Genomic DNA, 27,148 nt, shown 5'->3' with positions numbered 1-27,148 from the left:
CCCCACCTCCATACCTTAGGGTTTGCTGTGTGGGGGTTTATTATGTGAAGTTTAGGTCCTACATACATAAATTATATTGAGACGGTAATACACACACACACACACACACAATGTCAACTGAATGTGAGCTAAGCACATGTTAAAGTAACAAGACCACATACTAGTTAAAATGAAAAACATCATATATCTTTTAGTTTAGGCCCCTTAAAAGGTAATTCTGTATTGCCCAGATTAAAGACAGAAAACACACACAGTGAGGAACAGAAGTATTTGAACACCCTGCGATTTTGCAAGTTCTACCACTTAGAAATCATGGAGGGGTCTGAAATTCACATTGGAGGTGCATTCCCACTCTGATTTTTAAAGAATTTATTTGTCTTGCACTGCTGAACATACGTATTTGAACGCCTGAGAAACAGCAAGAATTCATGTATTGTGCCTTTAAAAAGTCCACCTCTACTGCACTCAATCTACCTTAGTAGCACCTGTCTGAGCTCTTTAAAGACACCGGTCCACCCCACAGTCAGACACCAACTACTACCATTGGCAAGACCAAAGAGCTGTCAAAAGACACCAGAGACAAAATTGTGGACCTCCACAAGGCTGGAAAGGGCTACGGGGCAATTGGCAAGCAGCTTGGTGAAAATAGATCAACTGTTGGAGCAATTGTTAGGAAAATGGAAGAGGCTAAAGACGACTGTCAGTCTCCCTCGGACTGGGTTTCCATGCAAGATCTCACCTTGTGGGGTATCACTGATAAGAACAGTGAGGAATCAGCCCAGAACTACAAGGGAGGAGGTGGTCAATGACATGAAGAGATCTGGGACCACAGTTTCAAAGGTTACTGTCGGTAGAACACTATGCCGTCGTGGTTTCAAATCATGCATTGCACGGAAGGTTCCCCTGCTCAAGTCATCACGTGTCCAGGCCCGTCTGAAGTTTGCCAATGACCTTCTGGATGATCCAGAGGAGGCATGGGAGAAAGTCATGTGGTCAGATGAGACGAAAGTAGAACTTTTTGGTCTAAACTTCACTCGTCGTGTTTGGAGGAAAAAGAAGGATGAGTTGCATCCCAAGAACACCATCCCTACTGTGAAGCATGGGGGTGGTAACATCATGCTTTGGGGGGTGCTTTTCTGCAAAGGGGACAGGACGACTGCACTGTATTAAGGAGAGGATGAATGGGGCCATTTATTGTGAGATTTTGAGCAACAACCTCCTTCCCTCAGTCAGAGCATTGAAGATGGGTTGTGGATGGGTCTTCCAACATGACAACGACCCAAAGCACACAGCCAGGATAACCAAGGAGTGGCTCCGTAAGAAGCTTATCAAGGTTATGGAGTGGCCTAGCCAGTCTCCAGACCTAAATCCAATAGAACATCTTTGGAGGGAGCTGAAACTCCGTGTTGCTCAGCGACAGCCCCGAAACCTGACAGATCTAGAGGAGATCTGTGTGGAGGAGTGGGCCAAAATCCCTGTTGCAGTGTGTGCAAACCTGGTCAAGAACTACAGGAAACGTTTGACCTCTGTAATTGCAAACAAAGGCTTCTGTACCAAATATTAATACTGATTTTCTCAGGTGTTCAAATACTAATGTTCAGCAGTGCAAGACAAATAAATTCTTTAAAAATCATGCAATGTGATTTCCTATTTTTTTTTTATTCTGTCTCAGAGTGGGAATGCACCTACAATGTGAATTTCAGACCCCCCATGGTTTCTAAGTGGGAGAACTTGCAAAATCGCAGGGTGTTCAAATACTTCTGTTCCTCACTGTAAGACCTCATGCACACAACAGTTTTTTTGTGCTAATTGGGGAACAGTTTTCCGTTGCCGTTTTTGTTTACGTGTGTCTTCCGTTTTATTTTTTGCGGACCGCTCCACAAAAAAAAAGGAAGGTAAAAAAAAAAAGTGTAATTTTAATATCCCCACCCAGGATACTGGTATATATGCTAGTCACCAGGCAACTGATTCTACAAAAACGGACGCGGGTGACAGACTGTTGTGCATCTGCATTTTTGGCTGTCCCATTGACTGTAATGGGTCCGCTAACAGTTTTTCGCGGACAAGAATAGGACAGGTTATATATTATTTTACGGACGCGGATAACAAACAGTGGACATTCCGCATTTTTAACGGCTCCATAGAAATTAATGGGTCCGCTTTAGAAACGCAAAAAAAAAAAAAAAACGGCGGAACGGACGCGGAAACAAACTACAGTCGTGGTCATGAGGCCTAAGGAATCAATTCTTTTTACACCCACAAGATCCCTTGAGTGTGCAGGCAACCCACGAGCCCCATCCCCCTCCCCCCCGCGTGTGTAGTGAACCCACTAGCCTCCCGATGCGTGCAGGCAACCCATAAGCTCACCAGGGTGCCCACCAGCGTGTCCAGGTGAGCCACGAGCCCACCAGCGTGTCCAGGTGAGCCACGAGCCCACCAGCGTGTCCAGGTGAGCCACGAGCCCACCAGCGTGTCCAGGTGAGCCACGAGCCCACCAGCGTGTCCAGGTGAGCCACGAGCCCACCAGCGTGTCCAGGTGAGCCACGAGCCCACCAGCGTGTCCAGGTGAGCCACCAGATAATTTTTCTTCTTTATCGGGGGATCGCATTGTTTTCTAGACTTTCTGCACTTTTGTTGGAAAATTCTTTCGATGGTGCTAGATATTTGATTATGTCCACATAGTAAATTCAGACACAATAAGCTTTACATAAAACAGCTGTTGGTCACACAAAAGTCCACAAGTGATAAAACTGTAACAAAACCCCAAAAGTCCAGAACCACTAAACCATTGGTCTGATGAGGAAGAACAGTGCTCAGTAACTAATCGTTTTATAGCCAGTTGGAAATGTCATGGTCAGAAAGTACTTTTTCCAAAACCTCCTTCTCACCACAAACCACAAATGACACAATAAATTAAACAACTTTCAAATTAGAGTATCTGGCACAGAATAAGTTCTTGCTAGATTAGTTCATGTAGGAGACTTTATAAGGCCTCATGCACACGACCGCTGTGTTTTGCTGTCCGCAAATTGCGGATCTGCAAAACACAGATGGCGTCCGTGTGCGTTCCGCCATTTGCGGAACGGCACGGACAGCCATTAATATAACTGCCTATTCTTGTCCGCAAAACGTACAAGAATAGGACAGGTTATATATTTTTTTGCTGCCCACGGAACGGAGAAACGGATGCGGACAGCACACTGAGTGCTGTCTGCATCTTTTGCGGCCCCATTGAAGTGAATGGGTCCGCATCCAAGCCGCAAAAACTGCGGCTCGGGTGCGGACCAAAACAACGGTCATGTGCATGAGGCCTAAAGCGGATCAATTCCTCCTCCAATACCTTAAGGGTACATGCACACGTTCAGGAATCATGTGCGGAGATTCCGTACTAGATCCGCAGGTGTTTGCAGTCAATCCGCATCAATTGGTGTGAATTTGCATACGGATTTGGTGCGGATTTTCCTAAGTGAATGAAGAAAATCCAGTCAGGAAAAATAAAATAAATAGACATGCTGCGGATTTTTAAATCCGCACCGCAGGTCAAAATCCACACGGAAAAAATCTGCATCAAATACAATGTACATGACCTACAGTGCGGATTTTCCACACGGCTAAATGCACACGAATAGCAGTTATTACCTGTTAAGAGGACACGTCATTAATGTTGGATCACTGAATGGTGTAGTACAGAGATCCCCAACCACCAGGCCGCAGACCAGTACTAGGCAGAGGATCATCTGTTACTGGTCCACAGGGGGCCCCGGAGTTGAACGACGGGGACAGGAACTATTGGCTCCAGTGTCCCCACGTTCAGTCTCGTAGGCTGAAGGCCACTAGGCAATGACATCATTGCGACATCCTGCACCGGGTCACAGGCAGCGTGACAACTTCATCACACGCCAGAGACCCAGTGCAAGTGGTCACGATAACATTTGCGGCCACCTGTGCCATGATGAAGGTAGCCAGGGCAACAGGCTGAAAGAGGCTGACATTGAAGACAGCGGGAGTGAGGCTAGTATTTTGTATTTTTCTTGCTTTGTGGTCGTGGACACTACTGGGGGCATTACAGGGGAGAGGCTGGTGAAGCACATATACATAGGGCATTGTAAAGGGGTCACTACTGGGGGAGAGGGGGGTGTCACTATATTTATATTCATCACGGACCATAACTTATGGTTTGTAGTAGCCGAATCCATAACGGAATTTTTAGATAACCAGAACTTTGTATGCCGAACTTGAAACACAAGTTCGCTCATCCCTAATCCTCAGGATAGGTCATCAGTATCTAATCGGTGGGGGTCCGACACCTCCACCGAACAGCTGTTTGAGAAGGCAGTGTCGCTCCTGCGATTTCCGCAGCCTTCTCAGATTTTCCTAGGCCAGCGATAGCACGTTCATCAGTCACGTGGTCTAGGCACGTGAATGGGGCTGAGCTGCGATACCAAGCACAGCTGCTATACAATGTACAGTGCTGTGCTTGGTAAGCTGCGAGAATCTAGCCGCGGTCACAGGAGCACTGCGGCCTTCTCAAACAGCTGATTGGCAGGGGTCCCGGGTGTCAGACCCTCCCCAATCAGATACTGATGACCTACCCTGAAGATAGGTCATCAGTGGTAAAATCTCAGAAAACCCATTTGAACAATGATTAAAACTTTCAGTATAAAAGTGATGAAGATGCACCAATTCATGGCCTTGTGTAACCCACACAATTATCGTCACAGTTTGCTATCTACAAGCGACTGCCCAATGTGAACGAGGAAATCAATGAAATAACTACTGCTTATCGCGGATCAACTGCTCTGTCACAAAAGGCATAATACTCAGTGACACGATCTGTAAGGCCAAGGCTACAAAGCGACGCTGCCCGTAACACACAGATAGCAGCGTAAAGGTGCCTAAATCTCAAGTAATGTAAGTGTTGAGCCATAAGCTGCCACAATCTGGCAGAAAGATATCTAACCCAACTAAACTTATTGCAGTGGCTGGGTTGCTGTAAATTTCAAGTCGCTATGTGAACCCATTCAAGCAGTGCTACACTGCAATCTGTGCGTCATGGACAAAGCCGCCATGCAGAACCAGCCTTACTCCTACAATACGGACTGCCACACTAGGCAACGAGTATGCTCACTGCCAGGAGGAAACCCGCCGGCAGCTAGGACTGAAGTGTCCACCAGATCCTCTGCAGCAATTTTTCAAACCTATGATCGGTAGTTGGAAAAATTGTTGTGGGGAAAGGAGCCCATTAAATAGATTTTTTAATGACAGATTATCTTTAACTGTGCACACCGATCATGCATTGATTTTCAAAGCTATTATATCAGCATATACTTTAAAGGGGCTTTATAGAGAAAATGGTTTTTAATATGACAGGTCAGAAGGGTTAAAAAAAGAATCATTACTCACCTACAGCCTCCCCCCCACCCCCTCACTGTCATTATGCCAGTCCCACATGTACTACACTTCTGGTCCTGGTTCAACGTGCCAGAAATGCCAACACCCAGCCAATCACAGGCTAAGGAGGGTCACCATTATGACCAGTACTTAGCTGGGCAGACCTCCCCACCATGTGGAGCCAGGACCAAGAAAAGAAAAACTGCAGCAACTGGAGCAGAGTCAGAATGGCAGTGGCGGGGAGTTGGTGGAGGAGTGCAGTGACTCCAACCCCTTCTGACCTGTATCCTTAAAAGGGGTTGTCTCACTTCAGCAAGTGGCATTATGTAGAGAAAGTTAATACAAGACACTTACTAACGTATCGTTATTGTTCATATTGCTTACTTTACTGACTGGATTCATTTTTCCATCACATTATACACTGCTTGTTTCCATGGTTACGACCACCCTGCAATCCATCACTGGTGGCCGTGCTTGCACACTATAGGAAAAAGAATCAACCTCTCTGGTGGCCGGGAACCTGGGACTGCACATAGGCTAGTGCTTTTTCCTATAGTGTGCAAGTACGGACAGTGATGGACTGCAAGGTGGTTGTAACCATGGAAATGAGCAGTGTATAATGTGATTGACACATGAATCAAGCCAGCAAAGGAGACAATATGGACAATCACAATACATTACTAGGTGCCTTGTATTAACTTTCTCTACATAATAAATGCCACTTGCTGAAGTGAGACAACCCCTTTAAAAATAAATCTTCCTGGGTTTTCCAAAACTTTCAGGCTCCATTCAGACGTCCGTAGAATGGGTCCGCATCCGTTCCGCAATTATCTGGAACGGGTGCGGACCCATTCATTCTCTATCGGGCCGAAGACATGCGGAGAGCAATCTATGAGCGCCGATCTTCCGGTCCGCAGCTCCGCAAGAAAATAGAGCATGTCCTATTCTTGTCCGCAATTGCAGACAAGAATAGGCTTTTCTATGGGGGTGCCGGCCGGGTGTATTGAGGATCCGCAATAAACTACGGACGTCTGAATGGAGCCATATACTGATGACCTATCTTCAGGACAGGTCATCAATATCTGATCATTGAGGATCTGACACGGAGGAATCAGCTGTTTGAGAAGTTACCAACGCTCGTAGTAGCACCGCAGCCTTCTCGCAACCTGGCCTAGGTCATGTGACAATACGTCGATCGCATGACCTAGGTGCAGCTCAGCCCCACTGAACTGAAGGGGCTGAGGTGTGGTACTAAGCACAGCCGCTGTACAATGTACGGTGCGGTGCTTGGTGAGCTGAGAGAAAGCCGAAATGCTACTGAGAGCTTTAATGCAGTTTCAAACAGCTGATCAGTGGGGGTCCCAGGTGTCGGACCCCACTGATCAGAAACTGATGATCAACCTAGAGGATAGGTCATCAGTATAAAAGTCTCAGAGAACCCCTTTAATAACTTTTCTATATTGCTCTTATTTGGGGCCATTTATCTACTATGGAACTTCAAACCACCAAAACGCTGCTTGCACTGACCTTGGGGCAGCTTTCCTTAAGTGTTTCTCCCTCATTCGTCTGCATGGGAAAGAAAAGCGGTGTGCAAAATGGTGAAGAATCACACGCAGGTATTGTCTAGAGGCAAAAACAGATGAAAAATAGATTGCAATCAGTGCGTAGATCACGTACAATGGCTGCGACTGCACTGGATGCAGAGGCAATATGGATTGCGCATAAATACATTTTAATTAATAAACGTATAGGCACGGCAAGTCATGTCTGTTGAGAGCAAGCTCGTGTATGCAGCAGGTCCAGACAAATGAGTCCTGCAGGCTTCGCTGTAGACCACATGATGTCAGAAAATGACAAGAGGATAATTTAACACTTTAGTGTGCAGCCACTTATCGGATATTGGTTGTAATGCTGCTGAATGTATAGGTAACTCGTAGAGACCTACAGGTTTATTCTGCCACTTAACCCAGATGTAAAGTTACTAGAGTGCCATTTAGGAAATCAGCCCTGGCGTCTGAGTGCTACTCTCTGCCCTTAGTTCTAATGGCATGTCGGACCACTCAGGAATAATCATATGACGAAAGTGCTGTATCCGTCTCCCATCTATGACTTCTGTTTAAAGGGCATCTGTCAGCAAATTTGTACCCATGTTCAACAGATTTGGTCCCATGTCCTGCATTACTTAATTTCAAAGTGATATTATGTTTACGCTTATCAGAGTATAAGGTTAGATAGCGTTAAAAATAAAAAATAAAACTCGTAAAACTTTATTGGAAAAAAATAGTATAAAAGACTATCTGCCCACCAACTTATAATTTTAAAAATACCGCTAAACAAGAGGACACCCCATTGTCACAGCACGTAATGACATTCCGTTCAGGGAGATCTGACTGTGCGAGTTTCCAGGGGATTGAGCATGCGAGGCCACCCCGAGAGGAGGCGACACGGACAATCTCTTATTACACAAGGAAGCGGAATGGGCCTTCAGGCTACATACTGTGAAACCTAAGGGCCTGAGTGAGTTCATTTCTAACACTTGCTTCATATAGGGACCCTCGTCAATAAACTGCTTGATTCCGATCTTCATGGCTTACTGTCAATAGCTCTATACAATAGTGTGTCAGTGAATTTATGTTCAGGTACTTATTGGCCAGAGATGGTTAGCCATTGCTTTATGTCTTCCATATATTCGCATGATGCAGGGCAAGAGGCTATCGTTTATATGCAGCCATGTCGTAAATAATGGAACAGTATGATTGCATATTAGTAGGGCACTTCAGTCATATGATTGCATCCACTAAGTAGGTGGTGGGCACTACGAATATCTGATTGAAATGCCTCCTTACGTCCTGATCGATCCTGTCGATATACCTCTTCACGTCCTTAGTGACATTATGTGGCGGTATGGGGGATATATGAAACCTTGTATCTACTGTCGCGTGACACCAAGCGTGAGGTATTACACACACATGCTATAGTGTCATAATGACAAGATGGCATACTATTGTGGCACTTTTTTGCTTCCACTGCTCCTCTTAATAAAGAAAGGGTCGGGTATTATATACACACACACACAAGGAAGGTGTTGGGCATTACACACATACTGTACTTAATTGTGCTTTGATATCTCCCCTACATATGCCCAGCAACATTGATATGCCATGTCCCCTACATGGGAAAAGTATTTAAGCCACCTAGGATTCACCTTAAATAAAGATGATATTGTTCTCACCCTCGAATCAAGCCGATGACGTAACCCACGGGGGGGGGGGGGGGGGGAAGGCACATCTTCTGTTACCTTCCCGCATGATTCGTCGTCCTGTGGGCAGGGTCCTCCCCTGGGGGTGTGGCTACTGCTATTTAGGAGCGGCGCTCAGCGGCCATATTACGGCCATCATAGTGCCAGAGGCTCTGTTCTGCTGCGCACACGCCACCAGTGGCGCGCAGTGTACTATGTCTATTGATACAGTTCACTCTCTTCTCCATGCCGCTCCTGACGAGTTGCTGTACTTATAGCAGCAATGAAACACGTAGAGCACTTAGGAGAATTATAATCGTAGCCTCAATATTAAGTTAGGAGGATTCGTTTAGGGAAACAGACTGGGTGGTCAGCACTGCACCGTTTTTTCTAGTGTACCTAGGACTAAAAGAAATATAGCAGATAGGTCACAGATTGGTGCATATGTGTCTGTATGACCCTGGAGGCGTCTGTTAGTTACACCCCCAATACAGTGTGCGTTTGCTGGATGCGATACCACAAGTGCTGCTGCCCCAAGTGAAGGTGTGATTGTCTCAGCTAGGCTCAGGGTATTTAGCGCAGCTAGCAGTGGTAACCAAGCTGTACACCCTTTTGGGGTGTTATTGATTCCCTACCCTCCTTTTTTTTTATTTTATTTTTTTATTATAAGTTGGTGGGCAGATAGCCTTTTATACCATTTTTTCCAATAAAGTTTTTTTAGTTTTTTCTTTTTAACGCCATGTCCTGCATTGCTGAAAAAAATTGTGTTTTAGTATATGCCAAATGAGCCTCTAGATGCAACGGGGGCGTTGCTGTTACACATACAGGCTCATCTCTCTCTGCAACTGCTGCACTCTCCACTTTGATTGACAGGGCCAGGCGTGATGACGTTTTCAATGCCTGGCCCCAATATATGCATAGATATATGGAATTAGGTTTCAAAAAAATATGACAGTCTAGGCTCTTTAACAAAACAAGAATTATGTCCGCTACATAGGGAGATGTAGCCATTAGAAATCGAGTCAGGAGTAAAAGCAGCTGAACCCTGCTTTCACTCCTGACCAATTTCTAATAGACATATCTCCTGAGGTAGAGGAGATCATGCTGTAATTCTGGTCCCATGTTAAAGCCTATGCCATCAGCTTTCAAATCAAATCTTATATCTCTAGCTGTTAACAAGCCTGAGATATGAGAGGTAAAAGCGGGCCTCCCCATGCTGCCTGCAGGCTGAACTGTCAGTGCCTTTTCTCAAAGCCAGCTTGGGCAAAACTGTTATAGGGTTAAAATGGTTTTCCTGGTGTTTGTAAAATGGTTTTCCTGGGGATAGGTCATTAATATCAGATCGGCAGGCTCCGACACCCGGCACCACCGCCGATCAGCTTGCTTGAAGGGGCCGAATTAAACACAGGGGCTTACGCGCAGCTTAGCAAGCACAGCGCCATACGTCATATAGCGGCTGTGCTTGGTATTGCAGCCCACCTGCACCTAGGTCACGTGACCAATGAACGTGATGTCACTGGCCTAGGAAGAAGCCACAGTGTTTAATGGAGGGCTGTAGTCTCTTCAAACAACTGATAGGCAGGGGGTGAGTATAGGCCATCAATACCAAAATCTCAGACAACCCCTTTAAAACATCTCAGAGGTTTCATAATAAAAATTAAAAAAAAGAAGACATGCCCATGGTGCCAGTGCGTGTTAAATTTATAATGCTCTATCTAGAACTTCTAACCTGACTTTTAGAGCCCAATTACATGGGTAGATAATTGGGACAATAATCTGGAAAGATGACTCGGGTGAAAATGTAAATGTGCTACCAACCAGCCAAAAACATGCAAAACTCCAGTTCATCAGGTGATCTTTTGTTTATGCTGCACATAAAATGACTGCACCTTGAATGAATGTAAAGTAGAACTGGCTTAGTTGCCCATAGCAACCAATCAGATTCCACCTTTCATTTTCCAAAAGAGCTGTCATAAATGAAAGGTGGAATCTGATTGGTTGCTATGGACAACAAAGCCAGTTCTACTTTACACCAGTTTGATAAATGACCCCCAAAACGTCTTTTTGTGGGTTTTTAAGCAAATAGATAATGTTGCAGAGTTAAAAAAAAAAAAAAAAAAGCAAAGTCTGCTGAAAATCATTATTAAAAAGAAAAAAAGTCCATTGCAGCTGTTAACACTATGAAGGGCTGAATGGTTTTGCTGATGCACCCGTGGGGTGCGAATGCGTGATCGTACCTTTCACCAGCTCTGTGTGTGACAACAGCCAGCAAGGCGTCAAATCCTGGGTAGAGTCAGTGCACAGAGTAAGAGACAAAAGACCTGTGAATAGAAAGAAAACAAGGGATAAGCAACGTGACAGCATCAGGCCTCTGACCTCAAATGTGCTGCAATATGCAGATGTCAGACTGCCCATCTCCTGGACCCCGTAATCTATACTGCAGCGCGAGCATTAAAGGGAACTTACTCTCTAAATCAATACATGGCTGTCACACGAGTGGAATAGGACACATTTCATCACCCACAGCACTCCAGCTGTGGAGAAACTACGACTCCCAGCATGCTCCATTCATTTCTATGGAGTTCTGAACACCGCCAAGCAAGTGTGCATCGTGGGAGTTGTAGTTCCTCCACAGCTGCAGTGCCGGAGGTTAGCCATCACAGACCCACATCATGGTCACAAATTCCAGCCTGGACCGTGACGACCTGAACTGACAGCATGATAAGGACTTCTGATGCTCTGACTTCGGGTCATTAGATCCATGGTCCGGCCGGGATTTGGGCCCGTACTAAGCTTCAATTATTTCTGAAGTTATACAAAAGCTGGGCGCCAACCATTACAAGCACTGCTTCCCTACTACTCTGAACGGCCTAAACACACATACAGGAGAGATGGGGATGGACGACAGCGGTCAGACAAATATATTAAAGGGGTTTTAGATTGAAGATCTAGCTTCAGGATAAGTCATTAATATCTAATCTGTGGGGGTCCGACACGCAGCACCGCCGCCGATCATGTATGAGGGAGGCGGCGCTCCATGCAAGCACTGCTTCCTCTTCATTACACTGTCTGGTGTTCCCGTGGGTTATTACAAGAACTTGCAATTACACTCGCTTCCAAGACGACGGGCAGTGTAATGAAGAGGAAGCAGTGCCTGCACGGAGCGCGGTGTCAGACCCCCGTCCTGAGGCTTGGCCATCAATATAAAACCCCTGCATAACACTGTGTTAAACGTGCTTTGTGCGGGAGCGTGAATTCCTGTAGTGACCTCCACTCCTGTAACCAGAGCACACAGTATTATAATGTCTCTGCCCGGCCTCCACTGTAATGACTCGTACTCAGATAATGCCGCCAGAACAGGTTATTACAGTTCAAATCGGGCAGAGACACACAGCAGTATAATTCATTATAATGCCCTGCGGTCCGGTCACTATGGGTATTTACGCTCCCACAGAGTGTTTCATGTAGTGAACACACTTGGCTGAAACTGCCCTAGAGCTCATAGCGGACGTACATGTCATTTTCTGGCTTCAAATAGCCCAAGATACACCATGGAGACCACCTACTAAAGAAATGTGGTGCATTTCACCAAAATCTTCAATTTGCGCGTAAATTTCAGTAATGCCATACACTAGTGAATAATGGCATAAGATCCTGGTAAATCCCCTCTGGGTTTATCTTAGGGCTCTTTCACACTTGCGTTGTCCGGATCCGGCGTGTACTCCATTTGCCGGAATTACACGCCGGATGCGGAAAAACGCAAGTGTACTGAAAGCATTTGAAGACGGATCCGTCTTCAAAATGCGTTCAGTGTTACTATGGCACCCAGGACGCTATTAAAGTCCTGGCTGCCATAGTAGTAGTGGGGAGCGGGGGAGCAGTATACTTACCGTCCGTGCGGCTCCCGGGGCGCTCCAGAATGACGTCAGAGCGCCCCATGCGCATGGATCACATGATCCATGCGATCACGTCATCCATGCGTGTGGGTCGCCCTGACGTCACTCTGGAGCGCCCGGGGAGCCGCGCGGACGGTAAGTATACTGCTCCCCCGCTCCCCACTACACTTTACCATGGCAAACAGGACTTTAGCGTCCCGGCAGCCATGGTAACCATTCAGAAAAAGCTAAACGTTGGATCCAGCAATGCGCCGAAACGACGTTTAGCTTAAGGCCGGATCCGGATTAATGCCTTTCAATGGGCATTAATTCCGGATCCGGCCTTGCGGCAAGTGTTCAGGATTTTTGGCCGGAGCAAAAAGCGCAGCATGCTGCTGTATTTTCTCCAGCCAAAAAACGTTCCGTTCCGGAACTGAAGACATCCTGATGCATCCTGAACGGATTTCTCTCCATAGCTTTCCCAAGATGGCGCATCTTAGGGTACTTTCACACTAGCGTTTTTCTTTTCCCGCACTGAGTTCTGTCCTAGGGGCTCAATACCGGAAAAGAACTGATCAGGTATATCCCCATGCATCCTGAATAGAGAGTAATCCGGATGTCTTCAGTTCAGTCTTTTTGCCTTTTCAGGACGGAGATAATACTGCAGCATGCTGCGATTTTATCTCCCGCCAAGTGTTCCGGAACACTTGGCGGAATGCCGGATCCGGCATTTATTTACATTGAAATGTATTAGTGCCGGATCCGGCATTAAAAACACCGCAATGCCGGATCAGTGCTTCCAGTCTGCGCATGCGCAGACCTTTAAAAATGTGAAAAAAAAATAGAAACGGATCCGTTTGTCCGTATGATAAACGGATCGGTTCTTGCAATGCATTTGCGAGACGGAACCGCATCTGGATCAGTCTACAAATGCTGCCTGTTTGCATGCAGATTGCCGGATCACTCTGCTGCAAGTGTGAAAGTACCCTTAGGGTCCATTAACACGTCCGTTTTTTCTTTCCTGTTCCGTTTTTTGCTGAACAGATCTGGACCAGATCTGGACCCATTCATTTTCAATGGGTCCTGGAAAAAAAACGGACAGCTCAATGTCTGATTTTTTTTCAGGACCCATTGAAAATGAATGGGTCCAGATCTGTTCAGCAAAAAACGGAACAGATCAGGAAAGAAACAACGGACGTGTGAATGGACCTTTATACTGCGCATGACCTGAAAGCGGTAAGCGTAGGCACAGGACCGTCCACGCTTCCCTGGATGCCACGGATCTGCGCTGGAGACTTTCATCACATTCACAGTAGAAGACCCAGGGGCCATCTAGGAAAGGAAATGGATGCCAGTGCTTTTCTACATCGCTACCCATGGGCATCGCAGCAACTCCATGTGGTGTAAGGTAAGCGCAGAGCCGATTTACCAGGTTCTCATGCCATTATACACTGTCAGCCCATGGTAATAGCTGCCTTTTGGCATCTGCTGGGTGACTGGACCCGCTCAGGGTACACGCAGGGAGTGTCTCCCAGTACAGAAAACGTTGTCAGTCTGCTGCACCATGCATACTGCGGAAAACCTGACACATCCACTATAACCAAGTGCCAGGAGCTGCCATGCTGCGGATCTGTCGTGTCATATGCCAGTGTCCACACAGGAGCTTTATGGTGGTAATAGAAAAAGGGGCTCCTGATCGGGACCCAGCCAGAACAGTCTGCGCATCCACATCCAGATGAATGGAACAGCGATGCAACAAATCAGGCGCATGTGAATACACCCTTAGAGCGGCGTCCACTGATTTTCATGGGCACTGGATCGGGCTGCTTTCACACATAGTTTTGACAGCTGAAGGTCTATGGGAAATATAAAACGCGGGGCACACTTTTTTTTTCCTTTACTAACTACTGCCGGTTTTGTTCATTACGTGTTTTTTTTTTTGTTTCTTTTCAAAAACGCACCATGCTGGAGCTCTTGGCATTTTTTTTTAAAGGTATTTTGCCAACACCTTATAGGGGGGGAAACACCATGAAGAAAATGCTAGTGGTAAGTCACACGGGGGTCATTCATTACGACTCCCTACTAGAGTTGAGCGAACGTCTGTTTTCCAGTTTGGTGTACAAGGTTCGGGTTAAGAATTCCATTCCCACGGACCATAACGTATGGCGGTCCGTGGTAGCGGAATCCATAGTGGAGTTCTTAGATAACCCGAACCTCGTACACCGAACTTGAGAACAGAAGTTCGCTCATCCCTACGCCAGTTTTTTTGGGGTAAAAAAGTTGCACGGCTCCGTTATACGCTACATTTAGGTAGCATTTTATGATGCCCTTGACATTGGGGGTGGCAGGGCGGTGTGTGGCCATCGGGGGGGCCCTGGCGTAATTAACGACTGACATCTGTCCAGTCAGGGGCTAGAGTTTGTTTCAGTAAAGATGCCTTGGCCTGGCGGAGGATGACAAGGCCTTGTCATAAATGAAGCGCCTCCTACGGCAGTGCAGGGGATATCAAAGAAAAACGCACAACACCACATTGATAAATGACCCCCACTGAGTGCAAAAATATATAGAAAAACCCTGTGGGCAGCCAGTGCCACATTCCTGCCCAGTGTGCCAGTCCATACCCTGTTCCATATTGCACTGAGGGCTGTGCCCCTACTAACAGAACATGGACACTGCATATTACATACATGGTTCATACGCACAGAACCCTGCAACACCACAAAGCCGCACAATGTGAACACGCCATAGACTACAAGCTAACCCCAGCCACAGGTCATGCACCTCACACTCTCCCACGAACCGTAGGCCTTGAAGACACACACACACCCCACCCCTCCTCCTCATACTCAGCACAGCCACGCGTCCACATGACGGCAGCGAGCAGCCGCGGGCCCTACCGACCAGACACCCCGTCATCCCCTCTCACCGGTCCCCGGTAATTCCCACCTCCGCCAACTCCGCGCTCCCCTGCCTGACTGCACCACAGCCTGCTCCGCCCACTGGCAACAACACCACAACATGACTCGACAAGAACACGCCCCTTTGCCGCTCCTATTGGTCCACAGCTTTGAGATTTCGAACTCGGATTGGTTATTTTGACTGTCAATCGCAGAGACCCGCCTCATTATTAGTCCCGGCTCCTTAGTGGGCCTGCGTTGAACACGCCTTTCCGAGAGGTGCAGTGGACGCTGGACAGACGTGATGGCGTCATGACGCGGGAGCGTGTGCGGTCCAAGTCTCTTTCTACCCTGTTACTGCGGGAATGAAGTCATTTCGAGAGGATTCTGGGCCACCAACCAAAGGCTGAGGACAGGCTGCCAATGGGCGTCCTTATAGGCTGTGGCGTTACGCGCGGCTCCATAGCGATCACATCAGGGGCCATGTTTTTGATGTATATTGAGTTTAAAATCCTTTTTTTCTCGCGTGACGTGGGCGCGTTTTCTTCTACGTAGCAATTTAAAGGGGTTTTGCAGTTTATTTAAACTGATGATCCATCCTCTGGCTAGATTGTCAGCATCTGATCGGCGGGGGTCCCACACCCGGGACCCCCACCGATCAGCTATTTGAGAAGGCAGCGGCAGCTCTGTTCCCTTGAATGGAGCGCGCCCAGGCCAGGTCATACAAGTCGTGACGTCACTGGGCCTGCGGTAAACAGCGAGAAGGCCGCGGCGCTGCTGCCCCCGGGACCCCGCTGATCAGATGCTGATTATCTATCCAGAGGATAGATCATCAGTTTAAACAAACTGCAGAACCCCTTTAATTCTGCGCGTCACATGAAATGATGTGGTGCTTGTGAGGATTTATTAAAGATTCCAATAATTCCGTAGTTAACAAATCAGGGATAATCCCTTTAACACAGAAATTCATGATCTGTTAGGAGCTATTCACATGTCTGTGACGGGGGTCAGTGTTCAATGGGCTTTTTTGGTCCACCCCACGGATCAAAGTACTGCATGTGGTTTTTGTACTGTCTGTGGACACAAGGATGTGTGAATAAACACCTGACAATCAATGGATCCGTGTGCGGTCTATGGAGAACACTGACAGCACACGTGTGAATAAGCCCTTAGATAAAGTGTCATTTTCGATGAAGGATTGATGTTGAACTATATAATCTAATGATGTGATGAGGGAATCGACTTCAGATGAAACATCCGAAGTCGATTTGCATAAAACTTTGTTCCAATACTGTACGGAGAGAGCGCTCTGTACAGGATTAGAATGTATTGGCTCCGATGAGCCGAAGGTATTGCTTCGCGAAGTCTCGTGGGATTTTCGGTAATTTCAGAAATTAATTTGCACTGTAAAAAAACTTTTACCGAACCTTGTTTTGGTTTCAACCTTGGAACCGAACCCGAGTTCAGTAAAAGGCTTTTTACAGTACAAACTAATTTCTGAAGATAATACACAAAGTCCCGCGAAGTACCGTATTTTTCGCCCCATAAGACGCACAGTGTCTTATGGGACGAATACTAATGAGCGCTTCCATCACGCTGTGCGCGCCGGTTCCCAGCACAGCCGAATGAGAAGAAGGATGAGAAGCGCTGGCGGTGTGGAGCGGCAGGAGAGGTAAGTGATTTTTATTTTTATTTTATCTGACCTGAGGCTGCAAACATGAGGCTGGGGGGCTGCAAACATGAGGCTGGGGGGCTGCAAACATGAGGCTGGGGGGCTGCAAACATGAGGCTGGGGGGCTGCAAACATGAGGCTGGGGGGCTGCAAACATGAGGCTGGGGGGCTACAAACATGAGGCTGGGGGGCTGTCAGCTGAGGTCTGATTAACATTGGTGGTCTGATGGAAAAATATTTTTTTCCTATTGTCCTCTAAAACCTACGGGCATCTTATGGGCTGAAAAATACGGTAATAACGTCGGTTCATCGGAGCCAATACATTCTAATACTGTAGGGAGCGCTCGCTGCGTACAGTATTCGTACAAAGATTTATGCAAATCAACTTCAGATGTTTCATCTGAAGTTGATTCGCTCATCCCTAGATGTGATCTTTGCCGTCCAGGGGGAGCGTTCTGGTCCCTTCCCTGTGAGATTTGGCCTATATTTGCATCCATTTGACAATTGTGCATCAGTTATGCACATTTGAGCGATTTCCACCTTAGATCCGTTTTTCTAGATGGAAAAAAGGTACTGCTCGTCAGAAAGGGGCCTAAAGGGAAGGATCTGCACATGTTCTGTGTTTAGAGCCGTATCTGGTTTTGGCTCAAAATAACTGATGGAAATCACGGACCAAACACTGACTGTGTGATTAAGTCCTAAGGGCTGTTTCACACAAGTGTGAGCCTTCGTTCTGGACACTGCTTGTCTTGCAGGAGCTCACTGCATTAGGCCGAATGCACACGGCCGAGAGCGGTCCGTGGTATGCCGGGCTGGATTCCTGTTCAGAGCAGGAGCGCACGGCGTCATTGGTTGCTATGCCGCCGCTGCACTACAGTAATACACTCGTATGATCTATACGAGTGTATTACTGTACAGCAGCGGCGGCATGAAGCGCACGGCGTCATAGCAACCAATGACGCCGTGCGCTCCTGCTCTGAACAGGAATCCAGCCCGGCATACCACGGACCGCTCTCGGCCGCGGAACACGGCCGTGTGCATTCGGCCTTATACTGATTTATAATGCTGTGTGCCTGTGTATGACCTTACTTCTGCAGAATTAGGGTTTGTTCAGACTACCATATTTGTTTCTGCATCTGTTCCGAAATTTTGTGGAACAGATGTGGACCTATTAATTTCAATGTGTCCCTAATAGTTTTTGTAATATAATTTATTAATGTTTTCCCTTCCCCCACGACAGCACCACAGAGAGGATGCGCCCCAGGGGGCAGGAAACCTGCAGAATAAAAAGGTGGAGCCCCTCTCCCACCTCAGTGGTTTCTTGTCCCTGGAGGTCTGAGGTACATACCTGCTGGGGTCTATCGCCCATATGTTGGGCTGGCAGGACCCTAGGAGCCGGTGGTGGTTCGGGGCTTCCACCTGGGTCTTGCGGCAGGTGCATGTGCGCTCCTCAATAGGAGTGAGGCCACGCTGAAACCTAAAGAAAATGGAAGCAGCCCCATGTGGGGTATTGTATGCCTCAGCATGCGGCCGGGACTCAGCAGGGATTTGGCTCTTCTGGAGCAGCGTTTTCCTATGCATGCGGTCCAGAGGAGGAGAGAGCGAGAAGTGGATGTCACTTCCAAAAAAAGCGTAGGTTTTACAGTGAATATTTGTGTTATTTGGCTTCGGGGCCCGGGTGTCTGCCTTTAGGGCTTCGGGGCCCGGGTGTCTGCCTTTAGGGCTTCGGGTCCCGGGTGTCTGCCTTTAGGGCTTCGGGTCCCGGGTGTCTGCCTTTAGGGCTTCGGGTCCCGGGTGTCTGCCTTTAGGGCTTCGGGTCCCGGGTGTCTGCCTTTAGGGCTTCGGGTCCCGGGTGTCTGCCTTTAGGGCTTCGGGTCCCGGGTGTCTGCCTTTAGGGCTTCGGGTCCCGGGTGTCTGCCTTTAGGGCTTCGGGTCCCGGGTGTCTGCCTTTAGGGCTTCGGGTCCCGGGTGTCTGCCTTTAGGGCTTCGGGTCCCGGGTGTCTGCCTTTAGGGCTTCGGGTCCCGGGTGTCTGCCTTTAGGGCTTCGGGTCCCGGGTGTCTGCCTTTAGGGCTTCGGGTCCCGGGTGTCTGCCTTTAGGGCTTCGGGCCTTCCTGGCTGTATGCCTTTGGAGCCTTTATGTTGGTTTTATCCAAATTCTGATGCCTGTATGGTTGACCGCCTTTGCATCTATGCCTGCTTGGTTTAATTGTCTTGCTTTATACCTGTTCGGCTGTACGCCTGTAGCGTCATTGGCTGGCTTTCCTGGCTGACTGCCTTTAGTATATGCCTGAATGGCTTCATGTGCCTATGGAGCAATTGCTTCTGTGTTTTATGCTTGCTGGGATGACTGCTCCTGCAGCCTCGCATTGTAACTGTCTGTTTTCTGCTGCTGGGCTTATCTAGTGCAGTTGTTTTTGATCAGCTGGCAGCTTATACCACAATGTCCGCCTGGCTGACGGCTTCTGCGGCCGTGTCTGCCTGGCTGACGGCTTCTGCGGCCGTGTCTGCCTGGCTGACGGCTTCTGCGGCCGTGTCTGCCTGGCTGACGGCTTCTGCGGCCGTGTCTGCCTGGCTGACGGCTTCTGCGGCCGTGTCTGCCTGGCTGACGGCTTCTGCGGCCGTGTCTGCCTGGCTGACTGTTCTTGGCTCTGAGTGGATGTCTATGTGACCAGCTGTGCCTGAGGTGCCGCCATGCCTACCTTGGGACCAGGGTGGATTTGATTTAAATCCCTAGTCAGTAAGGCTTGATTTTAAATCCTAGTTTTCTACATAAAGACTAACTTTTGCTGGTATAACTTTTATAATATGCAAGTAGATGAAGATTTTTAAAATAACAACTTTTCATATTAGTTTGATTAGGTTGATTCTGCATTCATAGGTTTGTAGAAGTTAGGCTTAAGGTATTTTTCTCAACTCTGTTCATGTTATAACATTTTTGATGTGAAGAAGAGGCATGTGATCTCTGCTGAGTCAAATTCAGTTTTGAGAACTGCAAAAGTAAACCAAGCATCTGTGATATCTTGTAGGCAGAGAAACTGCCCAATAATCTTACAAAAACCTCTGGAAGAGCATGACATTGTGAATGGATTAATGGAATTTATTTACCAAAAAAATTACACATCTAGAAACATAGAATGTGTCGGCAAATAAGAACCATTTGGCCCATCTAGTCTGCCCAATATACAGAATACTATGACTAGCCCTTGGCCCTATCTTATATGAAGGATGGCCTTATGCCTATCCCATGCATGCTTAAACTCCTCCACTGTATTTGCAGCTACCACTTCTGCAGGAAGGCTATTCCATGCATCCACTACTCTCTCAGTAAAGTAATACTTCCTGATATTACTTTTAAACCTTTGCCCCTCTAATTTAAAACTATGTCCTCTTGTAGCAGTTTTTCTTCTTTTTAAATATTATCTCCTCTTTTACCTTGTTGATTCCCTTTATGTATTTAAGTTTAGTAGCTCTTCTCTGAACTCTCTCCAAAGTATCAATATCCTTCTGGAGATATGGTCTCCAGTACTGAGCACAATACTCCAAATGAGGTCTCACTAGTGCTCTGTAGAGCGGCATGAGCACCTCCCTCTTTCTACTGGTAATGCCTCTCCCTATACACCCAAGCATTCTGCTAGCATTTCCTGCTGCTCTATGACATTGTCTGCCTACCTTTAAGTCTTCTGAAATAATGACCCCTAAATCCCTTTCCTCAGATACTGAGGTTAGGACTGTGTCACTGATTTTATATTCTGCTCTTGGGTTTTTACGCCCCAGGTGCATTATCCTGCACTTATCAACATTAAATTTTAGTTGCCAGATTTTTGACCATTCCTCTAGTTTTCCTAAGTCCTTTTCCATTTGGTGTATTCCTCCAGAAACATCAACCCTGTTACAAATCTTTGTGTCATCAGCAAAAAGACACACCTTACCATCGAGGCCTTCTGCAATTTCGCTGATAAAGATATTAAACAATATGGGTCCCAGAACAGATCCCTGAGGTACCCTCTGTGCCATTCAGGGAGGTGAAGTGTATTATTTATATCTACCCTTTATTTTCTGTACCTGGGAGCTGCATCGGGAGTTCGGCGCTTCCCTTGCAGAGGACTCGTTCCGGGTACGTCCCCTGCTCTCCGGAGGTGCATTCCAAAGCTGACGGGGTCACGCTCCCTGTTGATCAGGAGCCTTCCCTGAAGCTGCCATGGGCCTCCTATCTCCCAGTGAGATCAGCTGGCTGAGACGCAAGAGGCCGCACATGTTGCGGGCGTCTGACGTCACTTCTGGGTCGAAGAGTAAAGTACTTCTGTAACTCACGCCACGGATTTAAAACTTCGTGCCTCTCCGACACAGACACAAGATGTCGGACCCAGAGTCGCAGCAGCCGAAAGAGCATGACGCTCCAGTGCTACAAACAATCAGTGCCCACAATAGTGGTAGTGGCAGCAGACTCTGCAAAATGGCTTGATCCAAATTTGGGACTATAGGATGTGTTATACAGAATACCTCCTATGGCAATGTTCTCCCCTTGGTCTAAGTGACCTCACATTATTAATGTATACTGCACTTATTTTGATGTACTATACATAGAATCCTGCATTGATACAGCTGCTCTCTTATCATCATAGGTCTCTAAACAGACTTTGAAGAAGCCCAGGAAGAGTATGAAATGCCTCCAATGCTGTGCTAAACTTCCTGATAAATATCCTAAAAAACTCTGTAAAGAGTGTATTACGAAAACTGTGCAATCTATCATGCAGGAATTAAAATCTATGATCCACGAGGAAGTTAAATCTTCATTGGCATCATTTCACGAAGGCCTTGCTGTATATCCGCCAAAACGTCAAAAACTGATAAACATTTCAGACTCTGACGGTTTGGAGGATGAGGCCTCTTCATTAAAAAAAGATGAAGACGAGCATTCCTTATCAGAAGGGTAAATAACAGAAGAATCAAAAAAAAAAATTTTTTCCTCTGAGAAAATGAATGACTTTTTAAAGGCGGTCAGAGACACTATGGGAGTATAAGACGTCCAAAAACCTCACTCAGTACAAGAGGAAATATTTGGGGGATTAAAAACTAAACGCTCTAGAGTGTTTCCCATAAACGAAAACATTAAAGAAATTATTATTGATGAGTGGGCGTACCCCGAAAAAGAAATTGGGTATTTCTAGAGAATTTAAGAGTAGGTTATCATTCGATCCCACCGAAACTAAAATATTTGAGATACCTAGAATTGACATCCAGGTAGCAAAGGTAAATAAAATAAAAACTCGCTACCTTTTTGAAGACTCTTCCCAGTTTAGACACCATGGAAAGGTAAGCAGATAGCCTTTTGAGGAAGTCTTGGGAATCTGCAATCTATAGCCTTAAGACGAATATCACGGCATTCTCGGTGGATAGGTCGATGTACCTCTGGTTGAATGAACTAGAGAAACATCTTGGGATCAGATATTAGATTCAATTCCCTTGTTGAAATCAACTACAGGCTTCTAAGCGGACGCCTCAGCAGAGACTATCCGGTTTTTAGCTAAAGATGCGGCTTTATCCAATGCCGCTAGAAGGGCCCTTTGGATCAAATCCTGGACGGGAGATATAGCATCCAAAATGAAATTGTGTTTGATAGCCTTTTCTGGGGAGTATGTATTTGGGCCCGTCCTGGACACAATCCTAGAAAAGGCTACCGATAAGAAAAAAGGTTTCCCTGAAGAAAAGCCTACAAAAAGGAAATTGCCCTTTCGTTCCCAATTTAACCAAGAAAAATCCTTTGGGGGGAAAAGGTAAAACTGTCCGCTGGAGCTATGCAAAAGGGGGACGGGGTAGAGGATATCTCCCCAACCCCCAAAACAAAAACAGCGACAAACAATGACGTCAGGATAGGGGGAAGACTAAAAAACTTTTAATCTCAACAGGGTCAGGGCTACTACTCAAACCTGTTCCTAGTGAAAAAACCTGGGAGTGCTTATCGTATGATAATACATTTAAAGGATCTAAACAAACATGTTACCTACAGGAAATTCAAAATGGAATCCCTGAGCTCCACCATCCTTCTGATAAAAAGAAACGCCCTTATGTGTACAATCGACCTAAAGGACGCGTCCTACCATGTCCCGATCCGAACCCAGTCTCGAAAATACATTAAGGTTCACCATAAACGATCCCCTGGGGAACCTAGCCCATTTTTAATTTGTCGCCCTCCCCTTCAGGATATCATCTGCCCCCAGGGTATTTACCAAATTAATAGTAGAAATGATTGCCGTTTTGAGAACTCAGGGCCTTACAATCATCCCCTACTTCGATTTCCTAATTATATCAGACTCGGAACAGCAGATAAAATCAGATTGGGACAGGTTTTGCGATCTTTTAAAAAATCTGGGATGGGTAATAAATTTAAACAAGTCTTGTCTATTACCAAAAACAAGGGTGAAATTTCTGGGAATTCTTCTAGATTCCACAAAACAAACCTCTTTCCTTCCAGTAGAGAGGATAGTTTTTTGTATAGTTCCTATCAGCGTTCTTTTAAAATTTTATTCCATCAGGGAGACAATGAGTCTCTTAGGGAAGATGACAGCCTGTATTGTGGAAGTTCCATGGTGTCAGATCCACTATAGAACCTCCAGGCTTGGCTTCTAAAGAAGTGGGACAAACGCCAAACATCGCTAGACCAAAGGATTCGGATCCCAGGACACTTAAAAAAACTCTTCTCTGGAAGTTGGATTCAAAAAATCTAATGAAAGGTGTAGAATAGCAGAAAACACCAGCAGTAATTATCCACACCGACGCAAGCGGCACAGGATGGGGAGCAAAGGTCAACACAAACTTCTATCAGGGAATCTGGGCTACAGAAATAGCAAAGCGGTCCTCAAACTATCGAGAACGCAGAGCAGTCTGGGAGACCATAAAGGCAGCCTCCGCAGAAATAGAGAACAAACACCTAAAAATCTCAGACAACGTAACAACTGTATCCTACCTAAAACATCAGGGTGGTACAAGATCTGTAAAACTACAGAATCTATCCGGAAAAATATTCTCCTGGGCAGAGAAGTAAAATCTGTCTCAGCCATACACCAAAAGACCAAAACTTAGTAGCAGGACCACCATAGATCAGGGAGAATGGTCCTTAACCCCTTATGGACAGGGCTGATTTTTTACCTTAAGGACCAGGCAATTTTTTGCAAATCTGACCAGTGTCACTTTATGTGGTGATAACTTTAAAACGCTTTGACTTATCCAAGCCATTCTGAGATTGTTTGTTTGTTTTTTTTCGTCAGATATTATACTTCATGATACTGGTAAAATGGAGTATAAAATTAATTTTTATTTATAAAAAAAATACCAAATTTACCAAAAATTTGAAAAAATTAGCAAATTTCCAAGTTTCAATTTCTCTACTTCTATAATACATAGTAATACCTCCAAAAAATAGTTATTTAATTTACATTACCCATATGTCTACTTCATGTTTTGGATCATTTTGGGAATGACATTTTATTTTTTGGGGACGTTACAAGGCTTAGAAGTTTAGAAGCAAATCTTGAAATTTTCCAGAAATTTTCAAAAACCACTTTTTAAGGACCAGTTTAGGTCTGAAGTCACTTTGTGAGGCTTACATAATAGAAACCACCCAAAAACTCCATAAAAGCGACCCCATCTAAGAAACTACACCCATCCAGGTATTCAAAACTGATTTTACAAACGTCATTAACCCTTTAGGTGTTCCACAAGAGTTATTGGCAAATGGAGATTTAATTTCAGAATTTCAATTTTTTGGGTAAATTCTCCATTTTAATCCATTTTTTTCCAGTAACAAAGCAAGGGTTAACAGCCAAACAAAACTTAATATTTATTGCCCTGATTCTTTAGTTTGCAGAAACACCCCATATGTGGTCGTAAACTACTGTACGGGCACACGGTAAGGCGTAGAGGGAAAGGAGCACCATGTGGTTTTTGGAAGGCAGATTTTGCTGGACTGGTTTATTTACACCATGTCCCATTTGAAGCTCCCCTGATGCACCCCTAGAGTAGAAACTCCATAAAAGTGACCCCATTTTGGAAACTAAAGGATAAGGTGGCAGTTTTGTTGGGACTATTTTTGGGGTACATATGATTTTTGGTTGCTCTATATTACATTTTTGTGAGGCAAGGTTACCAAAAATAGAAATTCTGAAATTTTATCTCCATTTGCCATAAACTGTTAAACACCTAAAGGGTTAATAAAGTTTGTAAAATCAGTTTTGAATACCTTGAGGGGTGTAGTTTCTTAGATGGGGTAACTTTTATGGAGTTTCTACTCTAGGGGTGCATCAGGGGTTCTTCAAATGGGACATGGTGCCAAAAAAAAGGCCATCAAACTCTGCCTTCCAGAAACCATATGGCGTTCCTTTCCTTCTGCGCCCTGCCGTTTTGTCATACATACACACACACACATATGGGGTGTTTCTGTAAACTGCAGAATCAGGGTAATAAATATTAAGTTTTGTTTGGCTGTTAACCCTTGCTTTGTTACACTCTGCACTTTTTTTGGGACCGTCCCTTTCTTTCCAGTATGGGGGACCACACCTGGAAAGTGTTGGCCAGGGACAATCCGAGCGCCTCCAGTTCCCGAGGTACTCCGGCCTGCTCTTTCCCTTTCAGAAAGATCAGGGCCTTGAGGACTGCCTCATAGAACTGGAGGAATTTCCCTGTGTTGCCAGCGCTCTGGGACAGCACAAAAGAGTTGTACAAGGTAACCTGTACCAAGTAGATTGCAACTTTTTTTTGTACCATGCTCGGGTTTTGCGCATGGCGTTATATGGCTTGAGGACTTGATCAGAGAGATCAACTCCTCCCATATACCGATTGTAGTCGATGATACAATCGGGCTTGAGGACCGTTGCCGCGGTACCTCGCACAGGGACAGGGGTGATGCCATTACCGTGAATTGTGAACAGTACAAGGACATCCCTCTTGTCCTTATATCTGACCAGCAACAGGTTTTCACTGGTAAGGGCACGGGTCTCACCCCTGGGGATAGGTACCTGGAGGGGGTAGGGAGGCTGCATTGATTTTTCTGCACGGTCCCACAAGCGGACGTGGATCTGGCGGCAAGGGACTGGAACAAGGGATACTAGTATAAAAGTTATCCACGTACAGGTGGTAACCTTTTATCTAGCAGTGGGTGCATAAGGTCCCACACAAGTTTCCCGCTAACAACCAGTGGGGGGAGATTCTGGGGGTTGAATACGGGAATCTCTCCCCTCGTATACACGAAACTTGTAAGTGTACCCTGAGGTACTCTCACAAAGTTTGTACAGCTTCACGCCATACCTTGCCTGCTTAGAGGGAACATACTGGTGGAAAATGAGTCTCCCCTTGAAAGCAATGAAAGACTCATCAACCGCGACCTCCCTTCCAGGTACATAGGCCTCCAAAAATTTGGCCCCAAAGTGATTAATGACCGCCCTGATTTTGTACAGGCCGTCATAGGCAGGATCAACTTGGTGGGGGGACATGCTGCATTATCTGCATAATGCAGGCATTTCCAGATGGCCTCAAACCGGGTACGTGTCATGGCCGTACTGTAAAGTGGGGTCTGGTAGAGGACGTCCCCACTCCAGTAATGCCTGACACTGGGTTTTTTGACTAGGCCCATGTGCAGCATGGGACTCTCTGATTCAGAGGCAAGCAGGGGTGTATGCCTCTTCGGCCGAGAACGTCCGGCAGGCAATAGGGGAGAGTGTGTGTGTGTGGGGGACGGGTGTTCGCGTACTTTGCCACCTAACAGAAAAAAAAAAAAGTGTAAAAATAATAAATTAAATTCCAAGCATGCTGATCAGCGGTGGGGTGGGTGATGCGCTCACAGTGGCCGGACGCTAAGAGTGCCGGACAGTCAGCACATGCAAAAAAAAAAAACACTTGTGCCCCAAAAAAATGTGTGTATGGGGCCAGGGGGGCAAGCTGCAGCACCCATGGGGGATCTAGGGTCACACAGCTGAGTGCTGTGGACCCCAGACACCTGATCCGGGTGCTAGACCAAAATAAAAAAAACTTCTTTATTTTTTTCCCCTAACTCTCCCTCACTATCCCTGCCTAAACTACCTC

General features: G+C 46.3%; 1 protein-coding gene across 4 annotated transcripts in view; it reads right to left on the bottom strand.

The window, feature by feature from the left end:
- The window catches only part of TNRC6B (trinucleotide repeat containing adaptor 6B), a 111,215-nt gene extending 95,730 nt beyond the window's left edge, over positions 1-15,485 (bottom strand). For 3 of the 4 annotated variants that reach the window (XM_040407740.1, XM_040407741.1, XM_040407742.1), the window contains exons 1-3: positions 15,431-15,480; positions 10,867-10,950; positions 6,919-7,014 (exon numbers count right to left, since the gene is read on the bottom strand). In XM_040407740.1, coding sequence (XP_040263674.1) covers positions 6,919-6,953 — 35 coding nt within the window. In that variant the 5' untranslated portion in view covers positions 6,954-7,014; positions 10,867-10,950; positions 15,431-15,480. Of the gene's footprint in view, positions 1-6,918; positions 7,015-10,866; positions 10,951-15,430 lie in introns of all 4 variants that reach the window. The other variant, XM_040407739.1, reaches the window with a different exon arrangement.
- Positions 15,486-27,148: the final 11,663 nt, after the last annotated feature.

This window comes from Bufo bufo, chromosome 9, assembly GCF_905171765.1.
Source record: "Bufo bufo chromosome 9, aBufBuf1.1, whole genome shotgun sequence".
Taxonomy (NCBI): domain Eukaryota; kingdom Metazoa; phylum Chordata; class Amphibia; order Anura; family Bufonidae; genus Bufo; species Bufo bufo.
The sequence above is the reverse complement of the archived record's forward strand: the minus strand, read 5'-3'. Positions and strand labels throughout refer to the sequence as shown.